The 27,996-nt window shown below is 48.6% G+C and overlaps 3 protein-coding genes across 3 annotated transcripts; 1 reads left to right on the top strand and 2 right to left on the bottom strand.

The window, feature by feature from the left end:
- Window positions 1–5,727: 5,727 nt before the first annotated feature.
- On the bottom strand, window positions 5,728–8,165 carry ETH_00006415 (high molecular mass nuclear antigen, putative; the record flags this gene model as incomplete). The annotated part of the gene is made up of 2 exons (XM_013372728.1): window positions 5,728–7,336; window positions 7,474–8,165. The coding sequence occupies 2 exons, from the start codon at window positions 8,163–8,165 to the stop codon at window positions 5,728–5,730; spliced, it is 2,301 nt and encodes a 766-aa protein (XP_013228182.1).
- A 3,909-nt stretch (window positions 8,166–12,074) lies between these two features.
- ETH_00006410 (uncharacterized protein) lies at window positions 12,075–18,128 on the bottom strand (the record flags this gene model as incomplete). The annotated part of the gene is made up of 13 exons (XM_013372727.1): window positions 12,075–12,364; window positions 12,501–12,839; window positions 12,967–13,431; window positions 13,600–14,241; window positions 14,352–14,495; window positions 14,603–14,683; window positions 14,786–15,139; window positions 15,505–15,690; window positions 15,814–15,981; window positions 16,261–16,458; window positions 17,087–17,179; window positions 17,274–17,456; window positions 17,987–18,128. 13 exons carry the CDS (start codon window positions 18,126–18,128, stop codon window positions 12,075–12,077), a joined length of 3,285 nt encoding a protein of 1,094 aa, XP_013228181.1.
- A 3,844-nt stretch (window positions 18,129–21,972) lies between these two features.
- Window positions 21,973–25,877, top strand: ETH_00006405 (GPI mannosyltransferase 1, putative; the record flags this gene model as incomplete). The annotated part of the gene is made up of 10 exons (XM_013372726.1): window positions 21,973–22,187; window positions 22,336–22,429; window positions 22,684–22,988; window positions 23,201–23,282; window positions 23,447–23,652; window positions 24,106–24,223; window positions 24,816–24,914; window positions 25,027–25,086; window positions 25,290–25,400; window positions 25,716–25,877. 10 exons carry the CDS (start codon window positions 21,973–21,975, stop codon window positions 25,875–25,877), a joined length of 1,452 nt encoding a protein of 483 aa, XP_013228180.1.
- Window positions 25,878–27,996: the final 2,119 nt, after the last annotated feature.

The raw sequence follows: 27,996 nt of genomic DNA, 5'->3' as shown, positions 1-27,996 counted from the left end.
AAATATGAATCAAAAGGTACAGTGCCTCTTGACGATGCCCAATTAAAGTACACGCCATTCATAGTGCCTCCTTGATTTTTGGCCCGTAGGCTGTTGGCACTTAACAAAACGAAAGCACCTCTTCTCCAAACCGAGATAGTACCCCTGCACACAGCATAGGTTAGGTACACGCGGGTACTTACACTGGCTTGAAGATTTACTTCAAGCCATTATAGGTACCCGTTTGTACCTCACATTTGCAGAAGAGCAGATTTCTCGGTGCTGTTTTCAAAATTCCCTGGTGCGCCTGGGCCTGAAACAGCCCGGTAAATACAATCTTCTGCAGTCAAAAGAAGCCTTCGATTTGGAAATATAAGGACATATTATAACTCCCTCCAGGGACAATGAGTCTCGCAACTCAAAATATCAAATATCAAACTCTTACGGTTCAGCGCATGCAGAATCAAGACATGCCGATTTTCCCAGTTCACCGGCTATTAGTATTAGGGCTCTCATTCGCACGATTTGCTGCGTACCCAAATGGACTTCATTTGTCATGAGCTAATATGTTGTCACAAACCCACGAAAGAATAAAAAGGAGAAAGACGCGTGCTATAAAGTGGAGCTGGCCTGCATAAACCTAACGAAACAAAATGAAGCCCCAGTACCCATCATCTCCACAGATCAGAAATTGTGGTCGAGGCAACCCGGCTTAGGTCTACACAATCTGTTCTGATTTAATTGAAGATGTGAACGTTTGCACCACGTCAATGTGTAAGCACGTACTCAATTCTTGAGTGGTTGCGTCCGAAGAGGCCTCAGATTTTACCTGAACAAGCGTCCCCGCAGGTGCAGCAACCTACGTGGCTATTCTTCACACATCCTTGTAAATCATCACGTGCGACACAACTTTTGAAAATATGCTTGCAATCGGACAATTCAGGAGGCCCCGCTCCCCGAAGTTGGCGCCGAATATTCTGAGGAAGCGAGGTCGCAACATCGTTGGACCCAGCAGAAGGGCTGTATGCGCCCAGATACAAGCCCTGTATAAAGCAAAATACAGGATATTGAACATAAAACAGGTTGCTGAAGCTGTGCTAAGCCGAAGAATGCTGATCAGCAAGCATTGGTCAGCATTGGAGTTGTCGTGGGGCTGCCCAATGGTCCACAATTCCGTCGCCGAAGATCCGCTAAACGTACAAAGCTATGCTGCCTTTTCAAATTTTAATGGCCGATATTTAGACAGTTCTTGAGTTCTTCCGAGCCCAAAGCAGCAGAGGCAGCACTCATTCGGTCGCATTTTTGGCTTCCTCGCCGCAATAAGCATCATGAGCATCATGACTCATTGCAACTGTGGATCGCTTAACAGCATTTAACCTCAGTGGGCTTTAAATAAGTCTAGCCGTGATCCTGTAGGATGCTTTAGGGGCTAGCACCGTCAGTGTGCTGGCCGCGTGGACCTGCAGCAGGGACGGTCATCCCATTATACTGCTGCTTACGGTCAAAGGTCTGAGAAACTACCCTACGCCACCCGCACAAACTTGATAAAGAGGCGCAGCTCCCTAGAATAAAGATGGATCACCGGTGTGGGGAGTTGTCTGTCATTCAAAAACTCAAGCATGCGTTTGGAGCAGCGCTACTTCTGACATCCATGGTACTCTACATATTCGGGGCATCAGCTCCGGCCGTACGAATCGCCGGTACGCCAGTGTGAGAGGGATATTTTTGAGATTCCTGTTCCCCTTTCTTCCAATTGGAAGAACAATTCTGAACTGGAGCTTGAATTGGTGTTTTTCTGACTTTACAGATTGGCGTAGACTACTCTGGCTTGCCATGACATGTACTTTATTCTTGTTCTTCATGTAGCTTAGGTTGTCGGGAGTCTTCGGGAGTGTTCTGCATAGCATAGGCATACAGGGGTTCCCTTTATCTGTGTTGTCGTGATGAGATGCAGGCAGAGGCCCTGGGCTATCCGAAATCCCATTGGAAGCTCAGGATTTTTCAATGCCAGAGCTGCTGCGTCTACTTTTGCGTCAGGGCAATTACTTTCCATTCATGTGTATCATCACTTTTTCATTTGTTCTGCCGTTTATTAAGTTCATTCTCATAGCGGTTACGCTGGTGATGGCAACGTGTAGTCGTCGGCGCGCACATTTAGCTCTTCTGTCGCTGAAAATCATTAAGGTTCTTCGTGTAATATGTAAATATCAGCTTGTGGACGTATTTGCCATTGTTTTTCTGTTAACTTTTATCAACTTTGTCGGAATATCCGCAGAACCGCTTTCTGCAATTCGAGCGTATCAGGCGCACTGCGTTGTCTTCATCGTAACTACCCACTGGCTTTGCCACTGCTATTCAGAGACGCTAGAGCGACACCAGAAAAAATGTGACTTAGGTCGTTGCTGTGTCGCTCTCTCAAGTCCTCTGCTTGCAAGGAGATCGCCCGTGAATACCACCACTATCGACGGCCTGGCCCCTAATGACTATACCACACCGCTTGACACTTCAGAATGTTCGACAACATTCATGTCGAGCAGGCCGTCAACAGGCTTTTTTTACAACGAACAGAAATACCTGAAGAGGAGTGGCATAGCGGCATGCCACGGAGACGTGCAGCAACGTGCAGCGAATGACTCTCATTCTCTGCTGTCGGGCTATTTATCACCTCACCCAGTTGGCCTACCAGGAGATTTTTCAGGTCGCCCAAGTCCAATGAAGTTCCATCCTGAATTTGGTGGGAAAACGAATTCTAGAATAGAAGGGCCGAGTCTTGTGGGGCTACTTTTGGGCAGGGCGCCGCCGCGGGTCGACCCAGGTTCTGACGCCCTTTTCTCCCTGAGCGGTACTTTGAATGAAGCGTGCCTTCAAAATGCGCAAATTCTCAGCGGGCAGTCAGGAGTGCTATCCCAAACTGCAGGGGAGGAAGTTTCCAATGTTGACATGGGGCGCACCAACTATTTAAGATGCTCTCTCTTGGAATGCCGAGTACGGATTTTGTTCTTAGTACTTAGCTGTTGCATATTTTTTTTCTCTATGCTAGTTTGCTGGATACGACCGATTATGCAGGTTTCTGTGGTCCCCGGACAGCAAAGAGATTTTGCAATAGATACCTTGACTATGTCTCTCGGTAATGTATTTTGGAGGATGTATTCTTTGGGCTACGTGGCAAGTGGATGCGGCACCATTGTTGTTTTTCCTCTTATAGTGACATTCGTTTCATTCGCCGCCTCTCTGGGTTCCCTGGTAGGTGCCTGCTTCCTACAGCGTTCTGAACAGAGTTGTGCATCGTTTGGCGCCTCGAACGTGCTTTCAGCTGCCTCACCACAGGCTCCCTGTCGCATTCCAGTTGCCAGTGGCAGGGCCATTTACGTGACGAGAACGCTTTCCAGCATTTCAGCTCTCGCTGGAGACGTAGCTATGCCTGACGTCCTAAGTATGGGTCTCCTGACAGCCTTCTTCATTTTCAACAGTATCGACTTCTTTGGAGCACGTATTCCAGGTGTTTCTCTTGGTCGGCCGAACAGCATGCTGGAGAGACTCCTGTGGAACTTCAGTGGCTTCTGGGGAATACTTGCGTTGGGATTCAGTGCATCACAAGTTCATCGGCTGTCGACACCCTTTGAGGGTTTCTCTCAAGACATGCGTGTACCACTGCGGAAGGTGCAATCGTCGTGCTTCTCAGGCATACCGTCCCCATTATCCTGTGCAGTACGACAAAGATCGCTAAAACGCAGTAGGGATGTTGTTAGTGACGATAGCGACGAATTTTTTCCCGATGAATTTCTCACTGATTGTCTTCCAACGCGGGTTACGCCAGCTGACACTATGCCCGCGTCTGCTTGCATTAGCACGACACGTCCGCACGAAAGCATTTATCGGAAGACCGTTTCTTTCTGGTTGATACTTCACGGATGCGCTCGAGTGATCATTTCGTTGACTCTTGTGCTGCCAATATGGCTTAAGCCAGTGGAAACAGTTGATGTGGACCTCAGCAACGTTGTGAGTCAACATTCCCCGGCAGCTGACCTTTAAATTTGCCACTCGCCTCCAGTGCGTGGTTTACTTTGCAGAACCAAAAGCTTCATCACGCCCCCGCAGGCAAAAGAGGCCAGATGTGGAAATGCTGATGTATGGATTTGCCTTCAGAATAATCATTTACAAGGGTTCTCTGACTTTATGAACCCTTTGTTGGAGAAACTTTTGCCTAGATCCTTTGGTGATTGCGCCTCCGGTAGCCATGTTGCTCCACCTCCTTGCAGTGGATCCAAGCCTCTAGCGTACACTAGGACGACAACGTATGAGGCTACCGCCCGATGGGCTACAGGCCTCAACACGGCGCAGCTCCATGTTGTGCGCTTTGATACAGCCCCCCAAAATAGGTAAGCAATGAACATGCGAACAGAATATCCAAACATCGGTGAGCCTGGTATTTGAGTTGGCAGCAAGCTTATGTCAGTGTTGATTTAGGGTGTGCGTGAAGTTGGGAAACATTTGAACCAATACACTTCAAGTTTAGGCATAGATAAAGTAACTTCTCTAAGTTTGCGGAATGCCTCTTGACAACACAGCATTTGAGTCGATTTTAGTGAAAATTGGGCAGTAGTTGGATAGGTTCGAAGACGTACTCGATGGATCTGTCAATAGGGCTTTATTGGTTCCACAGAATAGAAGGAACGAGTTCTGAAGATAATAGTACAGTTCGCTTCATTACTTCCGCGGCCACACCACTGTCACTTTTTCACGTTGAAGATGTGCCACACGTGGTTAATATGAAAATTGGAGTTCTGTCTTTTCAAATAATTGTACACAATGACTAGTGAGACTCTACTGATTGGGCCCCTAGCATGCAGGTACGAACTGAGCGGGGTTTCCTTTTGTTGTAATGCGCTGTGCACAGGATCGTACTCACAGTATCAGGAATGCTCAAGACTCTTGCGTTGTCATTGCGTATTGGCGAATGTATTTACGGAGAAAAGCCTGGGACATGCCCCGTTGTCTGGGACGGCACTGACGGCTGTTGCGGAGAAGATATCGAATTCACTTTTAGAATGAGTGTGCAGTGCAGAAGCACGTTTCCATATATCTCTATGCCAGTACTGCTACCGATATATTTGTCGAGGCTGGTGGTGAGGGAAAAAATTTTAGGGATTTTCGAGGTAGAGGTGGCGGACATAACACAAGATGTCGAAAACCAGTTGTCTGAAGCAGCACGGGGGTTTCTCGCTCCACAGAACAAGTGGATTTACTGGACAAATGGGGAGTTTTTAAACTTGGTTGACTTTCTTAACTTACTATTGAGTATAAATGCCCCTGCCGGACTGAGGTGTCCTGGTGTTGAGTGACTTGAAGCTTCTGGTGTCGAAGCGCATCATCTTTCCATGTAATTGACTATAGGATCCCAGGATTTTTTCTAGCTCGTTCCAGCTACAGTTCACTGGCGTTACCATACCGGCTGCGTCACTCAAAACTGAGTACCAGTTTTGAGTGACGCAGCCGGCATCTAAAATGATGACTATAAACTGCGAAGACGACTAGCAATGACCAATGGCGTCACGTCGCATTTCGCACGTCTGCCTAACCCGGCTGTGGTGTACAGAAGGCGCTTCCCCAAATGTTCGAGGGAACTACAGATTCGAGCTCTCCTGCAAAAAGGGAATTTTGACTTGACTATGTTCCTGGGTGAGCTCCAGGGTACAAATATCAGTGGGAGGGATGAGAGGCAACACAGAACTGTACAGAGTCATTAAACTAGTTGCCCTCCTTTGTATTTGACTGGACACCAGTCTTTGTGGTGCCGGACAACGGAATTCCTGATGCAGCTGTCCCTGGGCAAGCTTCCAAGGTAGATCGTAGGACGTCGAAGTAAGAGGCTAAGGTTATCCTCTGCCCTCCAGGAAGTTTAACCCAAACAGTGCTGTTTTTCTGCAGCTCCATGGCAACCTCGTTCATACAGCAGAGGTACGAGCCGGGACCCAACCTGCAAATGTGCGCAGCAAGCGAGCGATATTCTGGTAGCTCACACAAATGCGCAACTGCTTCGTCAAGCGGGTCATCTCGAACTGGGGTATACGGAGGGAAAAATTGCTCTGGCTGAAGTCCATAGCCCGGTGTCGATGTCCTTGAAGCAGATGATGGAGGCTTCGAGGTTGGCTGTGCAGCCGTTGAGGTGACTTGGAATTTGTTGGAACTTATTGGGTGTTTCACTGATGCACTTAGTTGATTTGTGGCAGTCGCGGGTTTTTGACGAGCCTCTGGAGAAGGATTCAGCACTAAAAAGTCAGCTTGCATGTGACGGAGACTCTCATCAACTGGAACAGCTGGGATACCAGTAGATGCGAGAGGGGATATTTGACTTGGCTCCACTGGGTGGCTATGTTGCTCGTGTGACTGCAACGCTTCTGATCGTACATAACAGTTCTCAGTTGTTTCCGCACAACCAATAGCCTTGCGGATTCTTTCCATTGCCGTGCGACTCCTAAACAAGTCTTGCTTTGCTTCTGCCAACTTCTCACGTTTGTCATTAATAGCAGCCCTACATAACTCTTGCTGGATGCGGGTATCCAGGGCAAGTTTGCGGCTCTTCGACACTTCCGTCAGATAGGCGAGTTGGCGTTCTGTGTCATTCTTTCGTAGCTGTGCCTCGAGCTCTTGCATGTATGCGTCTTTTGCAGCCATAGCCTTGAGCATCTGTTGCAACTGTGAGTGGGCTCCCGTGAGATCATCGCTCAGCACGTGCACTCGCTCTTCCAGCTGTTTAAGCAACGTGTCACGACGCACGACCTCAGCCTGCAGTTGCAAAATTCTTTCGTCTCGACTGGCTAAAGTTGTCTTGAATGCATTGCACTGCTCGACTGCCACTCGATACTCTTGCTCGGCCTGTTCCCGTTTTTGTTGCTCCTTCTTCAGGCGTTCTTTTGCATGGGTCGATAGAGAATCCAGCTCTCTTGACTTTTGTTGTAAATAAGTCTCGATGCGAGCTACCTTCATATCGCGCTGTGAAAGCAGCTCTAGAAGCTCTGCTGCCTCTTTGCGCTTTTCTGTAAGCTTTTCGAAAGTGTGCTGCTGCAATTCATCCGTCGCTGCACGTTCTGCACGAAGTGTTTTGATCTCCGCCTCCGCCAGTTCCAGTTTACCTCGCAGTTCTGCGGCACCCTGTACCATAGAGATTGCTTGAATTCCTAGTTGAACGGCCGATGCCTCCTTAGCAGCCGGGTCTATACTATTCAGTGCAGTAGCCTGCCGCTCTTTCTGCAGAAGCAACTCCATCAGTTCCTGTCGCTCATGCCGAAGCACTTCAATTCGCCTACGCATCGTTTTGAGTTCAGCTTCTTGTTCCTTAAGAGCTGCTCCACTTATTCTGCAAGTACACATGGCAAGAGTAAATAAAGCACAGCAGTGAAGGCTCTTGGGTTGCACTGGCAACCACATCAATTGCTATGAACGCTTGCTGAGGGAGTCGCCGACTAGCATGTGGGACGACGACCCACGACTTACCCATGTGTAGTCGCTTCTTGGGCAGCATTCCCTTGCTTGAGATGTTCCTGAAGTTTGGATAGTGCGTCCTGCAGCTCTGCTTCTTTCATATCTAGCTCGTTCTCTCGGGCGTTCAGAATGTGCTGGAGGCGCTTTGCTTCCTGCTCCCAGTCGTTCTGATAAGAGGTGGTGGTAGTGTTCGGTGCAATAGCCGCTGGGGACGTGGTTGCCCTAGGTCTGTAGGGTTCGCCATTCAATTTGCCGCGGGACTGAGTCCCTGGTTCTGGCACCCTGACATACTGGGAAGGCTGTGGCTCAACTGGTTTGCGGTTATTACTACTTCTTGAATGGGGGGGTCGAACGTAGGACAGTTCTCCTGGAGGTGCAACAAAAACGTTAGCTTGTCCATCTGCTGGAAGTGGCGGCTGCACATGTTGATAGGCAGTTGTGAAGCTGCTCAGTGGGCTGCTTGCACACAGTCCGGACACTTCGTCTACATAATTAGTAGGGTACACGGCTCCAGAAGAGGTAGAGACCTTCTGAGGAACAACATTGAATGCAGTATGCAAAGGGTATGAAATGTAGTGGCTAGTTACGGGTGCTGAGCCCGTATCAGCGTACGTAACGGGATGCATGCTGGAGGAATAAGGTAGCCTCTTCAGGAGGTGACGCCGAGGGACGGGGCAGATATCGCCACACTGCAAAAGCGTCATCTCCTTCTGCCAAATATCCGAGTCTTTGCGCCAATTGGGCAACAGCAATACAGGACTTGCGATGTCACCGAGTGTTTGCGCCCGCACGAGACAGAGCAGCGCAACCGTGGGGTAGCTGTAAGAAAGCTCAAGGCAGCACTGGGCACAGAACGCGAGCGAGCTAGTCTGTGGATGCTTAGGCGATGTACACTATCTTCATTTGTTTGGTGGAAGCCAAACCGCAAGATGAATGGTTTTCCAGAGATGGGCACTGCGAAGTTCTGACGGGCAAGTCATGTTAGCAGCTCCCCATTGCCTTCCAAGACCCGAACTCAGCTTTGAGTCGTAAAATAACTTGTGTTTGCAGCAGTTGAGGAGTGCCAGTGCTGTCGTTGTAGGTCGCGTAATCCGTTTCCTTCTGCGCCAGGTAGCAGTGGTAGGATTCACGCATTTCGTACATGGAAAAAGCGCCCCCTAAACCTGAAACGCGGGGAAGTAAAGAATCGGTGAAGATGAAGTGTCTGCTCTTCAAGAAAAGGGAAAAGGTGAAAGGTGGAATTGGAGCCGTTCGCTAGTTGATGGCCCGAAAGTTGGGCGGTTCTTGGAAACACTAAGATGCTTCGAAAGCATTTGAACTGAAGTAACTTAAAATGCATGAGACTCATAAATAGATTAGAGCTGTTACGAACGACAAATTTTTCATTGAGGCTGCCTGTTTAGTTGCATGGAGGCGCAGCATGCTGGAACAACTCAATCGACACCCATTAGTTAGCCTGCTCTTTAAGTATCAGGAGCCCAGTGTTCCATAACACTAAATAACGGGAACTGAAAATAATACCTTTATCATGATGCTATAGAACGCATGTAGTGCGCTGTTTGTGTTTCACTGACCCAGACTTGCTCCAGCCCAATCGACGACCGGGCCAGGGCACCGCTCCAAAGAGCCGTAACAGGTAGATCGTGCACATCGTTCAGTAGAGTACAATTTACAAAGTTAAAGCGGTTTTTTCATTGTGCCTAGTTTGCTTCGAAACATCCAACAACCGGGTTCACAAGTACTCCGAATGAGGCAGAGGCTGCAGTAGAAGTAATGAAGAGCCTAGTGGCCAGGAAGGTCAACATCCTTCCATGTCAGCAGCAGCCTGTAAGCAGAGTCAGAACAAAAACAAAGTCTCTTGTTTGTAAGATGCCTATGGATTAGGGAGGCTGCAGATGTGATGCGCAGCAGACACCGTGTTTTCTTCTGTGGGAGTCTCGTAGGAGTTTGGTTACTTTTGGCAGGGAAAGTGATGAGGAAGGAGATTCATGACCGCTCTCGGGGTCTTTTCATGCCATATTGAATAGGATATCACAATGATTTCCTGGTCAGCTGCCCTGCTGCAGTGGAGCGAGCAGCCTACCCATGAAGCAGCTCAAGGGCCTATGGCACTAACCTAAAATCTTTTGGTTCGGTCTTTTTCTTGTATGTCTTTTTTGGATGGACGATTTATGGCTGATCGTGCGCAGTCTCAGGAAGGCTGGTTGTGAAAGGACAAAGTTAGATATCAGCTGCACCTAGCCGACAGCATTCTACCTGCTGCTGTGATTGCTGCCATTTCGCTGTAGGCGGTAGGTAGGCCCTTCTGCATCTGCCCACATCCGGCCCTTGCCATGGATCTTGTGCCTAGTGTTTTTGCCTCTGATGACGCGTGGGCTGGATAGTTTAAGGGTTTACTTGCGCGCTCTGCACAGGAGACCGATGGGATCGTTTTACTACCACGCGACCCAGCATACAATCTGCCTCGCGTAGAGAAGACCCCTGGATAGTATCGCATTTCACCAAGTCTGACCCACTCTCGTCCCCACCCGCTAGTCTGTTTTTTTCCGTTGTTGTATTCTTTTGCTCGATAGCCCCTCCACTTGCATCACAGCATACTAATGAATCTGCCCTGTAGCGTTGCCCCTTGGAATTTGCCCCTTTTGGCTCTTTGCGCAGCGTCAATATCGCGTAGGTGCTTGTACCACCGCTCCGTAATGGCTAGCCTGGACGGGGCTGCCAGTGTGTCCGGATCCCGCATGGCAGCACGGCTCGCGGAGGGGGTTCAGGAAAAATCAAGAGCTGCAGCTGAAGTCGATAGTGAAACCTCCACCATTACTTTTTTCACAATTGTCATACCTGGTTCCGTAGGAGTTTTTGCACAGTAGACACGTAACATCACATCGCTTGCGAGGGCGACACCGAGCCTAAGAGCTGCTGCGGTTTGTTCGTTATGCTCTTCATAGCCCCTGTTCCACCCGGTGACAGCATTTCGACCGTTCTAATTTATTATAGTATACTAAGTACACTACGGGTTCACTGCTTCAGTTTCATCAAGATCCTCTTCTTTGTGGTTGCTGCCTCGAGATATGTCCTGCCAAGTAGAGCAGTAGAGCAGGGCCCCCTTATGCGCTCAACGAGCTCCCACCCCCCGCGCCTCTGGTCTATCTCTAAGTCGGTCAAAGGGATCTCCACAAGGCGTAGGATGCCTCTCATATTTCTTGCATCCTCGTGTTAAAGGGAGATATTCATCCACCTAAAACAGCCGCTCTAAATGCTTTGGCTGCAGTGTTCCTCCTTTTAGTTTCGCAATTGGCGGCCAGTTGCTGATAGAGATGTAACTGGGTAGCAGCACCGGGTACGCAGCCACGCAATTTGGTCCCCACTGCAACCTCATCGGGCACCTTATTTCGTCTTTTGCTGCATTACTTAGCCAGTTTCAGGGCATCTCCTGAATGTTCTTTCTATAGACACCTTGGGCTAGGACAGTTCTAGTGCTCTTATGACCTCTCCTTACGGAGGTACACGCTCCACCGCGCGCATTTTCCCTCGGTTCCAAGCTGTCCCAAGAGGATCTTGTGTACAGTTTACCTCGTCATATGGCAAATGAGAGTTTTCTGCACCCTTTGGAATCTGGGCTATATTTTTTTTTGCAACAGTTAATAAAAGACTGCTACGTTTCAGTGTTACGCATCGTAGGAAAAACCAGCAAAGGTTGCGCCACGCTATCTCAAGGAAAGATATCCTGCTTGGTATTACTTTCCAGTCAGTGCAGCTGAATATCGCAGCCTAGCGATTGACAACTAGCTCGCGCTGTAGTAAGGATTACGTCATGGGGCTTGATATCTATGCATAACAAGTGCCGGGTCATCCTGAAACCAGTTGTGCAGATCGACAAGCATGTGCTATCAACAGAGTTAACCAAAATACTTGTACAGAGGTTGCTGTCACTCGCGAGTAAAAGTTTATTTCCAGTAAAAAGTGCAAAACAAATCGAAAAGAAGCACTGCCTGTGTGTCACAGACGGACAGCCACAACATTTCAAATAACCCTGACAAATGGCGGCGCTACAAAACGAGTAATGCAATACAGGTTGTTTGTGCGAAGCACAGCCTTACCACACTTCGAAAATTTTCATATGCGGGGCCGTTTTTTCTCAAATAAGGCACTTCTCCTTCATCACAATATCAGAGTTGAGTTTGCAGTTCAGTGCTAAAGTCCAGAGCAGCACATTGGGCCGAGTCGCCAGTACAAAACTGTGTCTCCTCTGGCTGAGATGCCTTTGCAAGGTCTTGGAGTTGTAGTGGAGCATGGGCTGGAACAAAACATTCGCAGGCAACACCCTACATGGTTGCCATTGACACTAGATACTCGTAAACAATATTAACTATAGTTTATCTAAGCGCAATCATATCACTCGACTTCCGATATTTCGTGTCTCGATAGTAGCCTTGCCTGGGCAATGGAATTCCATGGGTCTGGCGGCGAATTTGCCTGGCAGTGTAGGAGGCTTCCGGTATTCTACAAGGCCAGACGCAGTCAGAGCAAAATATCTAGCTCGTGAAGTAATATTCGAAAACGAGGCAAAAGTCTCATCTAGTTGCTTTGTTGTTAGCGTGTAAGTGTGGAACTAGTTATATACTTGTCGCTTTCTTGACCATGGCTTTTTGAGCTCTCTTGCTTCGTTTCCAATTACAGGCAACTGATGGAAAGTCCCCATTCCACTCGGCCAGTGCTGCCTGCTGCTCAGCCTCTTGCGATGAGCTCGCAAACTTTCCAAATGCCTGTGAAAGGCCAGAAGTGCCGTTCGAGACTCTCCATGCGTTTATGCCCTCGAGAAATTGGAAGAGTACATGTCGATAGCCCTTGTCTACCTTCGTAGACGCCTTCCCAAATACGCTTGAAATAAGTTTAACGCCTTCATCTGCACTCGCACCCCAGTTTGACAAGGAGACACATCCAAATTTCAGCCGGTCGTTTGCCTAAAAACACCATTGACTGAAAATGATTCAGGGTTCCAACTGAGACCCCAATTGAAGTATGTTCTTCGTGCGACCCACCCTGGAGTTTGATGCACTGGTATCCCATAAGAATCATGCTAGCTGCATCTGTTGAAGCCAAGTCGGCAAGCGAGACAACTTTTTGCCGGCTACAAGCATCAGCAAATTGTTGCGATGCTTTCAGGGGTAATACCCAGTCTGGGATGTCTCGCAGACCTGCTTGTGACTCAAGGTACATTAGACTGGCATTAATGTCGCTCGAAATATCCTTAAATGTCACCTGCTGAGGAGCCGCGGCACCCTTCTTTGCGCCTATAGCCCAACCCACTGGTACATCAAACTTATTCATTTTGCATTGTGCTTTTATGAGTTCCATGCCGATCTTAGCCTGGTCATGACCTACAAATTGAAGAAGACGCAGCACATAGCAGCTGGGCAGATTGATAACAGCTGCTGATATGCAGTGTGCCTAAAAACATTTGTAACTACGCTGTAGGCTACAGAACTTGGAGCTAAGCAACCGTACCATTGTTAAAGAGAAGGCTGGCGAAAACTAGCCGAGCACCACTGAAAGTGTCGGCAGTAGTTGATGGTTGTAGAGAGGCCTCTTCGTTAGATATCTGCGGCGAAGGGCCCAAAACCCACCATACCACTAACATGCGAGCAAGCTGCTGGAGTTCGGCCGAAGTTTCACACATTTCTCTATTGGCTCGCCGTTTCTTCCCCCTTGCTTTCTTTGACAGTTTCTCCAACCTTTTTCTGAGCCCTGTTTTTCTCTTTGAAGACTGTGGAAGCATCAGAAGATCTGTGGCATCATCAACTTCCGCAGTGCATGGTGTAAACTTTTCAATGAAGCTAGCTGCCTTCTTTCTGAGATGATTCACTGCCTTCACGTAAGCTTTCGTCGTGAAAACGCCATCTCCCATAGTCTGTACCACTCTTTCCCATGGCAGAGCAGTGCTTTCCTCGAGTTCAACCCTTAAGAAAGCTCCTGCAACATGAACAGGCTCAAGCTCTGTAGAACTTAAGCCACTACCTAGATGACTGAAGTATAAGTCATTTCTGGAATGCATAGCTCGGCTATTGAGCTATTTCTGGGGGAGGTGAAGTGTGCGTAAAATTTGTGACAAGAACTTTGAAAGCGCAACCACTGGCTCACCAATTTGCAAGGCGGCAGAAGCGAATGGCGCAAAAAGTGGAGGCAGCAAGTCTCCCTCAAGTCCACAAGATAAAAACCTGAACAAGGCTGCAAATACGTCGGACCCTTTCGCTAGCTTTCGCTGTTTCTTCGAACTCGATAACCCAGCTTCAGAGTCATTGATATAACCCCGGAGGTTTGCCAGAACGCTTAGTGCAAACAAGGTGGGATTTGATAGTTCAGACGTCAAGAGGTTCTTGCAGATATTGGCTGTCGATAACAAATTCATAGCATTAACATTAATGCTACCTCCAGTGACAAAGCTGCGCAACGTTTCAGGGGTTTCAAGCTGGCTCGAGTCATTTTTCAGCCGTTTCCAGCCATCCTGCAATAGCGCTGCTGACTCTGATTCGCTTGGTGCAAGCGTCTCAGCAAGCTCTGTGGTCGGCTGCGACAAGTTTGTGGTTGAGCTTCGTGAGTAGTGTTCTTCAGTGGAAGATGGTAGAGCTTGGTTTTCAGCACGAGATACACTTCCAGCCTCTAGCTTTGCAGTCTGCTTCTCAGAAGCGGCGAGAAGGTGCCGTCCTGTGAGCCAAGCCGCAGCGACCTTTTGGTCAAGCTCGACGATTTCATCATACGAGTACCGCGTCGTCATGCGAAGTGCTGAAGCAACAGAATAATCATATTTTGACGGAAGAAAAGCGCTACAAGCTCTAAGGCAAATAAAGGGGAAAAGATGTGCATCGAATGTGATTTTTTGTGTGGTGACGTACCGTCGCCCATTTTTAGAAAGTGAGAATTAAGCCGATACTTTCGCCTATTTTGCTCTGTTTCCTTGTTCGCCCAGCTCTTTCGCAAAGAGGCCTTAGTCAAACATGTAAAATCACAGTCGCTTAACGATCCCGGAGGTAGCAAGCCTGAGAGCCAAGGAAAGGGAAGCGAAGAAGCAAAAATAAAAAGCCAAGATGCACCTGTGCAGGAAACCTTCGGTCAGGGATCCCTACTGCGTCAAGCTTCGACAGACCTGCTTGGCTTTTCTTGGAAGGTCCAACTATGCACGCAGACCGCATCACCTGGGAGAAGGTGTGTGAAGCAGGGTTGTAACCTACAAAGGAACGCACATCGCATTGAACCAACCAAATGCAAGACTCAATTCCTCTGCGGTTGATCTTTTGTTCCAGACGCATGTTGTCACTTCACTCCTTACCCTGACGGCCCTTTGCATTGTGTTCTTGCTTCCAGCGCAAATGGCAGCTTAGCGTTTCAACACCTGCTGCTTGAAGGCCTAGCTCGAAGTATATTCCAGCTAGACACTGTGTCCCCAAACCAGGCTGCTTTTGTACGTCGCGCATTGGAGTGGCCTTCGGAGCTACGTATGCTCTCGTCAGCTGATTGTCAGCTATTTCTTCGTTTACTGGCCCCACAAGTGGTGATCCTGCCGTATGTCTTTCCAGTAATCGCGCGAGGAGCAGACTGGGCTGCATCATTAAGTTGGCGTGGTTGAGAGACAGACAGCCAGGTAGTGCATGGTGAGCCAGCACAACCTGCAACGTCTCGGTCACTGAGTTAATGCACAAAGACAGGTGATTTCACTTGTCGCTACAACAAACCCAATACACACGAGGTTCGCATCTCTGCGGTTTGAAAATGAGCAAACACTCTTGCGCAAATGACTTGCTTCTTGTTGCTTCGTAGGCACTAAACATTCTGTGTTTTCTAGAAATATCCTTGTCTGCGCGATGTTTTTTTCCCTGCTGAAATGTTGGTTCCGGGGCTCCAAGTAAACTGCGTATTCCAATGACGGTTTGAAAGACTGAAGGCACCGAAAACACAGTGAGCGAGGTTCACGCATGGCATACAGGTCATAAGTAAGTAAGATATAGCAGAAAATTTCGCTTCTGCGTTTCCGAAACTGAGAAGGCTCACCGCTGGATTTGTCTGCCAAGGCTTTTGCGAGGCCACTGAAGTTTCCAGTTTTTCTGCCGGTCTCAAGGGCCTCTGCGTATCCATTATGCTTGGCAAAATCTAGTAGACGAGAAAGCATTTCTGCGTCCTCCTTCTCGACAGACTGCCACGATCCATTAAGCGCTGTGTCCACGAACGCGACCTCCACTAAGAACAAGAGGAATACACTCAGAGACACACTTAAATAAAGCTGCAGTGGCTACTTAATAAAAGAAATTGTTTGCAGCCAAGGGCTTGAGAGAACTGTTCGGGTACGATTTGTTTACATACCAGAATCTGCAGCCAAAACAACTTTTTCTACGTTGACCGTTTTATCAATGCCTCCTAAGGAAGCTTTGCTGCCTTCTACTGCTTCGACAGTAAATACAGGCTCCCCAAGGTGAAGATAGCCATCTAGAAGCTTGACAGTGCTACCGGGCTTGGGTGGAGAGGAGATGCCTGGCAGGCAGCAAGGACAAATTGTGTAGTAATCTAGTAAAGCATCTACCAGACCTTTATGTATTTTCACTAGCGGATGCTAAATATTTGGAAACTCCTCCAGGAGGCTTCTGCAATTCACCGTCCAAGAGATTGGTTGCTTGGGAGCCTGGTGGTCACACGCACACAGCAAAGCTAGAGGAAACTTGTTTTGATCGCTTAAAGCTTCTACAAAAGCGCAGCGCCAAAGGCCTTCTGCAGCATGCTTTTTAAGGCTGGTTTAGCCGTTTCTTAGCTCACCAGTTGACTGTTTTAACTCCTCTAGAGTTTTTACAGCTGCGCTATACAAGGCCAGCCCCTGACGAACAGACTGCAACTCATGAGGGAAAAATGCGGTTCTCTGTGGGAGTACTGCCTGAGCCACGGCGTGTAAGCATGAGTCTCCATCTGCGGTTGCAGCCTCGACTGATTCGTACACTTCATTCTGTTCTTTTTTACCTGAACGAAAAGGCAAGTTGAAGCTGAAGGATGGTGGGAGCTAGCATTTGTAGAAGTTGCCGGAGCACTCTCAGCAAGCAAACAAGGCTACACTCCACCTGCAACTGACAGCGCACTTCTAGAGAAGCTTCCCACTACTTCATCTCCAATCTCAGACGCGCCACTTAAGACATATGAATCGAATATGGGTCCCATTGGGGCTGCAAAAGACAGTATGTCCGCAAGCAAACTGCTCTTGTGTCCAGCTTCCAAATCTTAGCTGACTAGCAATACGATAATTCTTATATGGTCTCGAGAATCGTTTGTGTAATATCTAGGAGTCTCTGTAACACAAAAATAGACGCTCTTTTCATGTGCCTGGTTCACCGTGTTGATTTTCAGTTGCTTGGCCCTTCGGTGCTTTTGATCGGAACGACTTCAACAGAGAAGATTTCTTTTCAGGATCCGCGCTAGTCTCGTTATCAGTTTCTTTGGAAAGACAGAACAGACACCAGGGAGCAGAGAGTGTGCTAGTTGATCACCAGCAGCGTACAAGTTCCCCATACAACCGAAAACCATGCTCTAGCTACAAGTTAGAACTAACTGAAGAATAAGATCTTATATTCGCGCAGTTGGAATAGCATCTTACCAGTGTCACGCGGCGTCGGTCGCCGCCGTCTCAATTTCTTGCCTAGAGCTGCCACTTTCAGCCCAAGACGCAATTTCCGCTTTTTGTCACCAGCTGCAATAAGGGCATTAGTTTTCTTTATTTCATGTCACGGTTTTGCGAAAGTGTTCCGTGTGAACATTGAGCTTGCTTAATAGACATTTCTCACCTGTAGGAGAATGTTCAGCGTCAGTTTCTACCTCAGACTCTTCTGATGATTCAATGGCCTCCCGTGAATTACTGCGGGAGGGAGGTTTTACAAGAATTTTCTTCGCATTGGGCCATTTTAACTTGTGTAGTCCCTTCTCCTTTTTTGTGCTCCCTTCGGCTACTGGTTCGCTTTGGCTTTCTCCTACGGTAAAAAGAGAAAACCAAATTGAGATGCTTGGCGTTTTGGCACGTCAGAACCGGAAAGGCAACTCCATTATAGCTAAACAGAGCTATATTACGGGCTTAGCGCAGTTTAAGCAAGAGCGGTACGCCGCTGTTATATGTTGTGGCTCGCAGCGCTCAATGACTTACTACCAGGCTGTGGTGCGCGTGTGCTGATGTCGGTGAAACAATAAATTACAAGTTGCAAACTGCACTAAGCAAGAAAATAGGCTCACCGGCAGCTTCTCCGGTGGACTCTAGCAAGCTCGGATGAATAGCTGTATGATATAAACAAGCCGTAGAAGATGGGACAGTCAAGACATTTTAGTCGCAGAGCTATCCGCGTGTTGCTATTACCATTTGCTGCACGTAGTGCCACTTGCTATTTTGAGTATAGCCATTGTCGAAAACTAGAGGAAAAACAAAAAAAGCGGAAGCAACAGGTATAGCCTTAAAACTCTGTATATTCATCTGAATGCCTGCAAATGGCTGAATTTCGGAATCTGTTACCTGACAGCCTTGAACCGTGGAAGGTCAAGTGAAGTGGTGTTAACGTTGCTGCACTTTCGGCTCCTTTAGATGCTGCAAGGACTCCGTCTGCCTCTACTGACATGCCCATGCATCCAACAAGCGCGAGAGCCCACAAGAGCATTTTTCCTGAAGATGAGAGCAGACAAGCATAGCAGCAGTATTCAGGCCACATTCAGCTGCAAGGATGGGGGGGTTCGTTTCCTGACAAGTGATTGCACATCTTCAGTGCTGTTTCAGCTCAAATTATGTTGCAGCTGCAGCTAAGGAAAACGATGGACTGTGGTCTCATGCTTGGGTTGATTCGCTGCGCGCAGTGCTTGAATCGAAACGCAAGTGCAGTTTAGACATACCCCACGGAGTAACTGCGAAAGTAGAAGACAGTGCAGCCGCAGGCCTACGGGCCCAGAACACCGGCCGCATGAACGTTTGTGTAGGCGTTGAGGAGTGAGTACTCATGGTCTGGGCATGTTTGTGAGATTCATCCAAAGTGCAGGAAAGGTGTGCTCCGTGGGAAGGTGCCAGTCGTGAATTACTTCCGAATTTATTGGAAACCCGTAGCGCTGCGGCTTCTCCGGGTGCTTCTTCCAGCGCATGGCCAGGCTCCCTCCTTTCTCCATTGCTTGGAAGGGGCTCAACTTGTCTACGCAAGCTTGAAGTCATATTGACCGAGCTTAAAATAGGAAAGGAATTTGTTTGGGCACTAGTTTTACAGTGGGATAAGCTACGAGCTTTATCTCAGTAGGGGCTCTGCAGTGACTCGATTGAAACTGCTCGCTGCAGACAGCGGCTTGGCGCACCACGACGCCAAACACCGTTCAGATTCTTCGCCTGGTAACTTAGACAAAAGAAAAAGTGAAAATTTAATCTATGAGAATAAAAATCAATGAAGTTCTGCGCACGTCCTCTCCGTTGACGCCTCCACCGTCACTCAATCAGGGTAAGGCAACAGCGAACGCTTTGAAAATGACCCGCGGGGTCAGAGCCATAAACGGCAAAAATGCTCCAATCTCTTTCTTGTAGTAAAGACTACGCTGATTTAATACTTCTGATATGAAAATTTACATTTTCTTCTCCAAGAGGAGCAAGTGCAAACTTACTGGTCCAGTGAGCATTCGGCAGCGCCACCGACGCGGGACCTGTCTCTCAAGAGCGCCGCTTACTGGGATTATTGCATTAAGCCCAGTTGCAGGCCCCTTAAGCAGTTCTAAATTTTGGAATTTCCCAAGTCTTTGGAGTTTTGGCTTTTACTTCTTGATGATGGGCATTTTTTACCTCACGCGAAACGCAACCATGCTTCCTTCAGCCATGTGCCATGCCAGGACACGATGTTGCTCGCCCTTTCGCTTATAACGGCCAAAAAACTCAATAAACAAGGGATAGAGATGCCAAAAGCGCTATTTAAAGGCTTTACAATATATTTAATCGCTGGGATTTCTTGAAGCCACAGGGCGCAACCTGCATCTGACATGTTGGGGTCAAAGATGGACAGCACGGCAACTTTTGAACTTTTGCACCCATTTTAGCTCAAATGAATACAGAAAAGGTCTTGTATAAGCTCATACAACAAAGTTTGCCTCTTCCGGCCACGCCAAGCACGTTTGAAGTACATATGTGCTGGGCTGCCAAAGTCTGCCATACTTCTTTGGCACTAATCTCTCAGTACGATGAGACTTTGAGCCACCAGGGCGTCAATTACCCAGAGGAATCCTTAGTGAGTAGCAATAGGTATGAAATATGTGATAAGAATAGGAGTGGCCGCGTTTACCCGCCTTTTAAACCGGCTTCGAAGAGCAGCAGCAACGCTGCACTACTGAAATAGGGCCCTAAAGAAATTTCAAACAGCTGCTTTTGGCAGAACTACCCACATGAGTAGAAGTCTCAAAAATATTCGCTCATGGAGGAGTGACACGTGCCTCAAAAAGGGCACTACGCGCGGGACGCTGGCAACGTTCTCCGTCGGCAGGAATTGCGGCTCGGCTGCTGCTACAGTGTGTGTTTATCTAAGCACAGAATGTGTTCACAAGGTGCACTTGAGGAGCACCCAGATCTTTAGTAGAGACACTTTGCTGAAATGACTGCGGAGAAAAGTGGCTTAGCTCCTGATTCCCTTTTGTTGGCACTCCATCGCTGAGCTCGCCACTCCGCCTCCTGCTGTTCGCTACAGCAGAGCTATTACGGCCCGCCTCTTGAGTTAACTAGCTTTTCACATGTTTTCCCGGTGTTGAACATACTTGTGTTTGTTTCATCATGAGACATGCAACTAAAACCTTAGCACGGAAGTTAAACTGGTATTTAAGTTGTTGTGCTCAGGAAGCATGAGACATCAATGCGCTTTCTCGCATGCATGTCACTTTTGGGATCATTGCTACTGGACTGTACAGTTCTTCAGATGGTGTGCAAGCTAGGACAGCAGGAGGTGTGGGAATCGTCAGGGAGCTGGGTAGGCAACCTAAGCCGGTGGCTACGCCCAGTTTCGTATTGCTCAGCGTAACAAAAGCTTCAGGTTTCTAGAGAGCTTCTCAGGGTTACAAGATAGAAACACCATGGGTTCTGGAGTTACGCTCATATTGGTAGCCACTTAAATACTGCAGCCCCAGTACCAGATGAAACTAGTTTGTGTTTGCGCCAATGGTTGCGTCGTAATTAGGGATACTGCTAGGGGTCATAAAAGCTGGGTAGGCATCCTTCCCATGTGACTAACGTCTCATAGGTAAATCTGCGCATTCAGGTCACTGAAAAACCTTTTCTTGGGTAGATGTAGGCTGAATATGTGCCCCAGAGTCTGACAGGAAATGCCTGTTTGTCTTTAAGCTGGTAGCCGTAGACTTAATGAGAGCATATGCGGGCTTGGAAGAGCCTCTCTCAGCAGTGACTACAGTGGCTACGATTCCGAAGCAACTAAAAAAAACGCATGCTCATCTTTGCCACAAAATGTGCTTTGAACTCTCGGTTGGGTACCTCATGAATTACTTAACGAATTCCGCCAAAATTCGCCACCCTTTCCCCATCGCACTCCTACAGAACAGTGCCTAGTGAAAAGTTACGCTTTGTGGAGAGTCGATTATTTCCTCGGAGTGCTTTCTGTGCCGTGTTACAATGATGATTATCTGGGGGCCAGCGGTAAGGCTCACGAAACACACGTTTAGGTTGATGCTTACATGACACATGCGGATAGAGTGGGCTGAATGGGACTAATAGCGGAATAATGAAAGTGACGATAAAGTTTGTGCAACAGCTACGATAACACCTACCTGTAGAGTGCTGCATCGCCACAGTGTACTAGGAAGGCGTGTGCCTACGTATCCAAAGCCATTGACAGTATGAAATTATGGTAATTGCACGAGATAGCATGAAAGAAGTTCATTTGTGAACTATTATCTATAATATCTACACATTTCGAGTCCGTTAAGTGTAAGCGCGCTGGTGTCCTCCACCACGAGCCCCAATAAGTCTGGCTTTTTTTCACTGGGCTCCCCCTCAGCTGTAGGTGTTTGCTGTACTTCTCATTCTAATAAACATAGATACGAGGGACACGAAATATTGATTTCAGCCTAATGCAACGTCCATACCCCCTGCTCATGTCTCACGAAGTTTCCGCCCGCCTCCACAGTCTAACAGCAACGACAACTGCAAGAAACTGCGGGAAACAAGACTATTTAAGGCCTTCTCGCGACTGAAAACACTCTTGCGGATACCCTGCGAAGACTGAGGCCCTAGAAACCCCACGCTATTTGTCTTTGGGGGGCGCCCGCCACGGCGGGGCCCCTTAACGAGTTGACAAAGACGGAAGCACTCCCCTACGGAAATCTCTGGGCCCCGACGGTGGCATCTAGAGCTGGAATTTCTACTCAGGATGATACAGGGAGGCATTTTATTTGGGTTGCAGCCTCAGCAGCTGCGGCTGCTGTTGTTCGCTGCTGCCGCGCTGCTGAGAGTGCTGCTTCTACTGTACGGAGAGTGGCAAGATGCCCACTGTGAGCCGCCCTGAACACACTTTACCTGAGCAATATCTAGTGTTGGTTTTTCAGGCCTTAAGGCTCAGGGTTGTGACAGCTGCTCTTCGTTCAGTGGATGTCAAGTTTACTGACGTCGACTATAAGGTCTACACAGATGCTGCGGCCCACGTATTGAAAGGCGGCTCCCCCTATGAGCGACACACTTACAGATATTCTCCTTTGGTGTATGTACAGCTTAAGTGACCGCAGCAGCGGCAGTTGCAGCAGTAACAGCAGCAGCAGCAGTAGCAGCAGCAGCGATGGCAGCAACAGCAATGGCAGGAGCAGCAGTAGCAGTGTCAGGATGTAAGCCTGTCTTTCTTTTCATTTCAGGGCGTACTTGTGTCTTCCCAACCTGTTGGGATGCCCATTTTTCGGAAAGTTATTATTCTGCTGCATCGATTTGGCTATAGCTCTGTTGATAGAGGTGAGGGATAAGGTCTCATTGCACCAAATTTGGGATTGGGTTTAGGTTTCAATACTCTTTAGAGCCTTGATGAGGGATTGGCAGCTTAGAGCAAAGGGGCCCAAATTTTAAGCAGATTCGCACTGGAAAGGCGACGATGTGTAGGATTGACGGTTGAAGGCCTGGGGTTTGACATTGACTAGAAGGGGATGAATATTCGAGGGTGAGGACTTACAGCGTAGCATTCACTACTGTATGCACTGTATATCCGGCAGAAAGGGCTATGGAGAATACATGAGGAGTGTCGGCACAGCAGGCAAGAGGAGGGGGGTTCCACCCGTGGACGGCGGCACAACGCAATATCCGTGGCAGAGAACATGAGCAGCAACATAAGCAAGAGCAGCAGCAGCAGCGGGGAATATCCCGTGCACACGTTTTTGCTACCTTGGTGCTGCTGGCTGATCCACCCGGTTGTGGCCACCGTGAGCGCCCGTGGCAACGCGGACTCAATCCCCTGCCTTTTTGTGCTGCTGACGGTCGATGCCGTTCGCTCTCAGAGGCTTCTATTGTCGGCAGTGCTGTAAGCTTATGCTGAGATTTCGCGGCAATGATGCTTCTGCTATTGCGCTGTTGGTGCAGCCGTGCTGCTGCTGCAAGGACTGTTGTACTGGTGCGGTTAAGTTGATGCAGGGGCTGCCCTGCAGGGCGGTTGCTAGGCGCTCGTATCTTCTAGTTGTTTAGAGGGGGATTAGCTGAGGGGGATGCGCTGATGGGTTTGGGTGTGATGTTCAGATATTGCCTGGCCGTCCATGTTAAGCTTTACCCTGTTATTTACGGAGTTCCCATTTTGCTGTATATGCAGGAAGGGGAGATTGTGAGGCTGCGGCTGGTGTTTCTGCTGTTTGCTCTTGTAGCCCTGCTGCGAGTGTTTCTGCGCACTGCTGTTGTGATTGAACGCAGTGATTCATTTCCTGCAATTCTTGTTTGTCTTAGGTGATTGCTTCTGTTGGTGATTCTGTTGCTGCTGTTGCGATTCAGCCAGTGTATCTTACATTTCTTCCTCACCGCCCCAAGGGCTTTTTGAGGCAGCTCTTTTGGGGGCTTGTTTCTGCTCCTGTTGCGGCTCTGCTGTTGCCGTTCCGCGCATGCTGCTTCTTGTTGCGCAATATGGGGCGTCGGCAGTGGGCTTTTGGGCTCCTCTCAGTTTTCAGTTGCTTTGCGATAGGGTCGCTGTTTTACCACTTGTAAGGCGAAAAGCAGCAGCAGTCTCACTGACCACAACGTCGAGCCAGATGCAGTGTGCGCATATTCGCATACATGGCCCGGGGTTGATGCTGCAGTGTCCAACCCGTGGACCGACTGAACTGCACATGAACCCGGAAGGATGAAGAGGACATAGTAACATATGCTTTAACTGCTCATTTTGCAAGGCCCCATGTTCCACCCCAGCCGCTGCTTCGTCGGCTTGGTAGTTTTTTTTGGGGCCCAAAGTATACGACATTTGGGCCGCTGTGTGGCAAACCGTGGGGTTCGTGCTTCCCATAAGGATTCCTGCCTCGCTGCTAAGGCTTCGCGGCTACACGTTTTTTATAGAGTCGGTCCTTAAAGTCGATAGGATTGCGGGTGTGCGGTTACCGCGCTTGATCGGGGGGGACGTATATGTTAACACTGCAATGAGTTTCTCTAAACTGCTGCAGGTACGGCTTTCCCTTTGTCTTCGAGTCCTACTTGTACCACGCCACCCGCAGCGACCATCGTCACAACCTATCACTTTTTTTCTATCTTCTCTATCTTGATTCGTTGGCGCCCCTCAAGGTAACGAATATACGCACGCCATGCACCATAATGGCAGCACCATTACCAGCAGAGGCTCATAACTCAGCCAGGTTTACTCGAGCTCTCCAATCGCTGCGTCTTTTGTTCTCGTATTGCATATTTTTGTTCTGTAAAAGAGCTCAAACATTTGCAGGGATGCTTCAGCCGTTGCTTTCATGCTCTACTGTTTCAGTCTGCAGTGGGAGCGTGAGTATATGGGCACATGCGGACTTCGTTGGTATGCTTTCCCCTGCTCGTGTTGCTTCAAGAGGTGAAAGTTTCTGCCTTACGTGCTGTGCCTGAGCCTTCTGTCTTCTTCAGAATTTGTCAGTGGCGCTGCTGCTGCCGCAGCTTTTGTGCACTCTTCTCCTGGGCTGCTTTTTCGCGAAGTCTCACCTGGAGGCGTCTCTTTTTCTCGAGGTCACTCCTGATGTTTTTGCCTGTACCTGCCTGTTTCCCTTTTTTACTAGGCCCTTCTCTGCTTTGCCTTTCTAGCCGAACCTGTGGAAGCTGCATGCGGAGGAGCAGCGCTATGCTTTGGCAAACACAGAAGCAGGTTTTCTTGTGAGAGATGCTGTGTGTTGCTGAACAGACTGTCACATTCGTGGCACTCAACAAAGTGTGCACCACTCAGGCAAGTTGCACAGCCTTCACGAAATTGTTTGGAGTTGAGGTTCTGAGGTTCCTTCCAGTGGTCTCAGAGGACAAAGCTTAGGCTAACGGCTGGGGACTGAAGGGCTAGTGTCCACGGGCTGGCTTTTGGGCGTATACGTATATCTGGGTTTTGGCCTGTCTGCGCGCAGTACTTTCTTTGGTGGCTATGCTTGTTGCCATTTGCTGTTGCGGCAACAGACCTAAAAAAGGTGTGCAGCGATGCATTTCGTCTACGGTCACTGCGTCCCTTCACATTACATGAAGCGTGGAACTTCAGCGACACGCTAAAGCAAGCCGTCAACGCAGTTAGCTATCTCAGCTTGCGGCAACTTCAACCGGGAACAACTTACCACAGGAGTGAGTAGCTTGGGATTAACATGGGCTTGGTGCGTTTGTTACGGTGGCGGTGCAGAAAACAATAACGCAGGCATTCGTGGCCATGGCCATTTTTCAACTGGCTTGTTTGCTTTGGCTGTTCTTCGGTTACCAACTCGAGTTCGAGGGGAAGCCGGTTTTCTTGAAGGTACGGCTAAGGCACAGCGGGTCAATAGTAGTGCAAGTATATTTGGGGTTACGTATCTGCACAACGTTTTAAGGGGAATTATACGATATCCTTTCTTGCTTCTGTGACTAGTATGCAAGAATAATGCCGCAGCTATCTTTGATATATGAGATGGCGACAGCAAATAACAAACTCAGAAGGCCTAGAACTTCAGAGTATTGCAGGCATTCGTGGAGGCAAATGCAACTGGTGTCCAGTTAATGGTGGCTCTCATTACAACTTCTGTCTTCCGTTACCAACTTGCCGGCGCTGTCTTGTCCCTGTTTTGCTTCTCAGCTGATGTTCGCTTCTGCGATCTTCACGCTTAGCCAGTTGGGACTGGTTGTATTTTTCGTTCTAAAAATTCGTTCAAACGACGCAGGCCAGAAGGCCAAAGGCAGCTGCGTCGATGTCGCTGGTGCTGCTCAAGTAGCAGCATTGGAGAGGAAGCAGGTTTAGTAGGTCATCTGGAGCCAGCGTCAGTAAACTGGATGTCGCTTTGACGAAGTGTTGGGTACAAACAGGTCGATAAGCCCGCGGTCGGCCACAGCTGCATTATTTGCAGTGGGACGGAAGAGCGCCTTAGAACATTGAACAGTCTGCAGCAATCCACAGCGGCTGCATCTTCGGTGATCCCAAGCAGTACAGAGAAGACCTGGAACGTTGGAGCGACACTGTCGGTGAACGTTTTGCAGGCACTTCTTGTGTTCAGAGCTCGCTGTGCAGTTGTTTACGTATTGTTCTAGTGATTCACATATATTGCCATCAGGGAATCAGAGTGAGGGAATGCTTAAAAGTTAGGGGACCAGAGCAAGGCTTAGCCATCCAGGACTTGAGAGGGTTGCGATTAATGCAGGGCAGGAAGTGTTAGCTAGAACAATGTACATAGCTTGCTACACCAGCTTCTGGTAAATAGTGCGCGTTTAGAGTGACCTTCAGGTTGACAGTATGCGGTTCACACGTGTCTCAGCTTTGCGTCAACGACGACCCGTGTGAGGGCCAGATAAACGCAGTGTTGTTGTAGTGTTAAATGACCAGAGGAGGGTTAAGGAGAGTTCAGATGCTTTGGTTGGAGAACGACAATTGTGTGGTACGAGGAGTGCCCACTACAAGGAATTGGTATATTTGAAGAAGCCGGACGAAAGAGTTGCAAATCATACGAGTCATAGAGTAGAACTTCAGGTCAATGAAACGCACCATCCCGTGGGCTTTGGAGAAAGCTGAAGCTTCGCTGTAGCACTCCACTTCCACGCTATAGCTGTGAATCTTTTGTAAGCTACTTCAGGATCATCGTAGTTTGGGCTAGGTGGATGTAATGGGTGACCACTAGTGTGTGGAAATTTTGTTACGTTATATGTGAGTCATCTGCAGGCCGCACCTGCCGCAGTTTGCACGGTAGAGATAGGGATGATGCGTGCGAGGTTTTAGCGAGCGCTGCAACTAGCTTTTTATCTGGTTTTTCCAGGGGATACTGTCATTCCGCACTTCGGGTGTGGTGCCCTTAAAAGAGGAGTGTTAGAGATAGCCGAAACGCGCACTGGATGAATTCCTCGCATAAAGCTTGTTTCCTTCAGTACCGCAGTGGTTTCGCATTGTTCCTAAAGTGTGGTGCATACATTTCAAGCTATTGTATGCCATAGTTGCACTTTTGTTGGGAAGTGTGGAGGCGCGCATCCACTTTCAACTTGTAGCAGCTGCAGAGGGTATACAACTCACGTAACTGGAACTGTGAGCCGATTGACACTTGGCTCCGGCCCACATGAACCTGCTCAAACTTTCTTCCCGACTTTCAAGCACTGCAACTCTGGCCTGAAAGGCTCACTGCGGAGACCGCCGCGCAATGCTCCGCGCTCTCTGGGAGAACTACCCTGAACACGAGCGTTTACTACCTTGCACAGGATCTGTTCACTGAGTGAAAGGCTCATACTCATGTTTAGAAACCACATGGTACCCATAATCGCTGCGCGTCACGTTACATCTGAGTGGTTATGTCGCGCTACAGTAAAGTGAGAGACCACTTTGCGGGCGCCGTAACATGCCATGTGAAGTCCCCCACAGCCCTAATCTTCGAACGCTCAAAAAAAACGAACATGATCCTTTTAGTGTTTCAAACAACAAAGAGTGCCGATAATGGCAGACACCAATAGTACTTTGCGAGGTTAGGACGTTGCTATGGTCAAGACCGATAAGACTGGGCTACACCCTAGTGCTCTTTTGGCTCTGTGCACCTTCGTTCCAGTATACTATTTATTTAAGCCGGAATCATTTCTTGATTAGGCCCCCTAGAAAGGTAGCGCCAGTGAGAGGACGCTACAGAGACCGCGCACCGAAGCAAGTTGCTAGGGCAGAGAGCAGTTCAATGTAAAGAGCCCGAGCGCAGCTTCCTTGTTGCAACAGTCTCACGAAATGTCTTTGTCTGTTCATGAGATATCAATGCCTAAATCACGGCCAAAAAATATCACGGTCATATTCTGGTGGTTTAATGCGCCCTACTGCACACCCATGTGAAGTCGTAAATGGAGGCTTGGCCTGCAGCTTAAACCTAAGGGGGTGGTTGTACAGTGCTGCCATGTGTCTT

This window comes from Eimeria tenella, genomic scaffold (assembly GCF_000499545.2).
Source record: "Eimeria tenella Houghton genomic scaffold, Eth_scaff105, whole genome shotgun sequence".
In the NCBI taxonomy this organism is placed as follows: domain Eukaryota; phylum Apicomplexa; class Conoidasida; order Eucoccidiorida; family Eimeriidae; genus Eimeria; species Eimeria tenella.
This window is presented reverse-complemented; position numbering and strand designations above follow the sequence as displayed.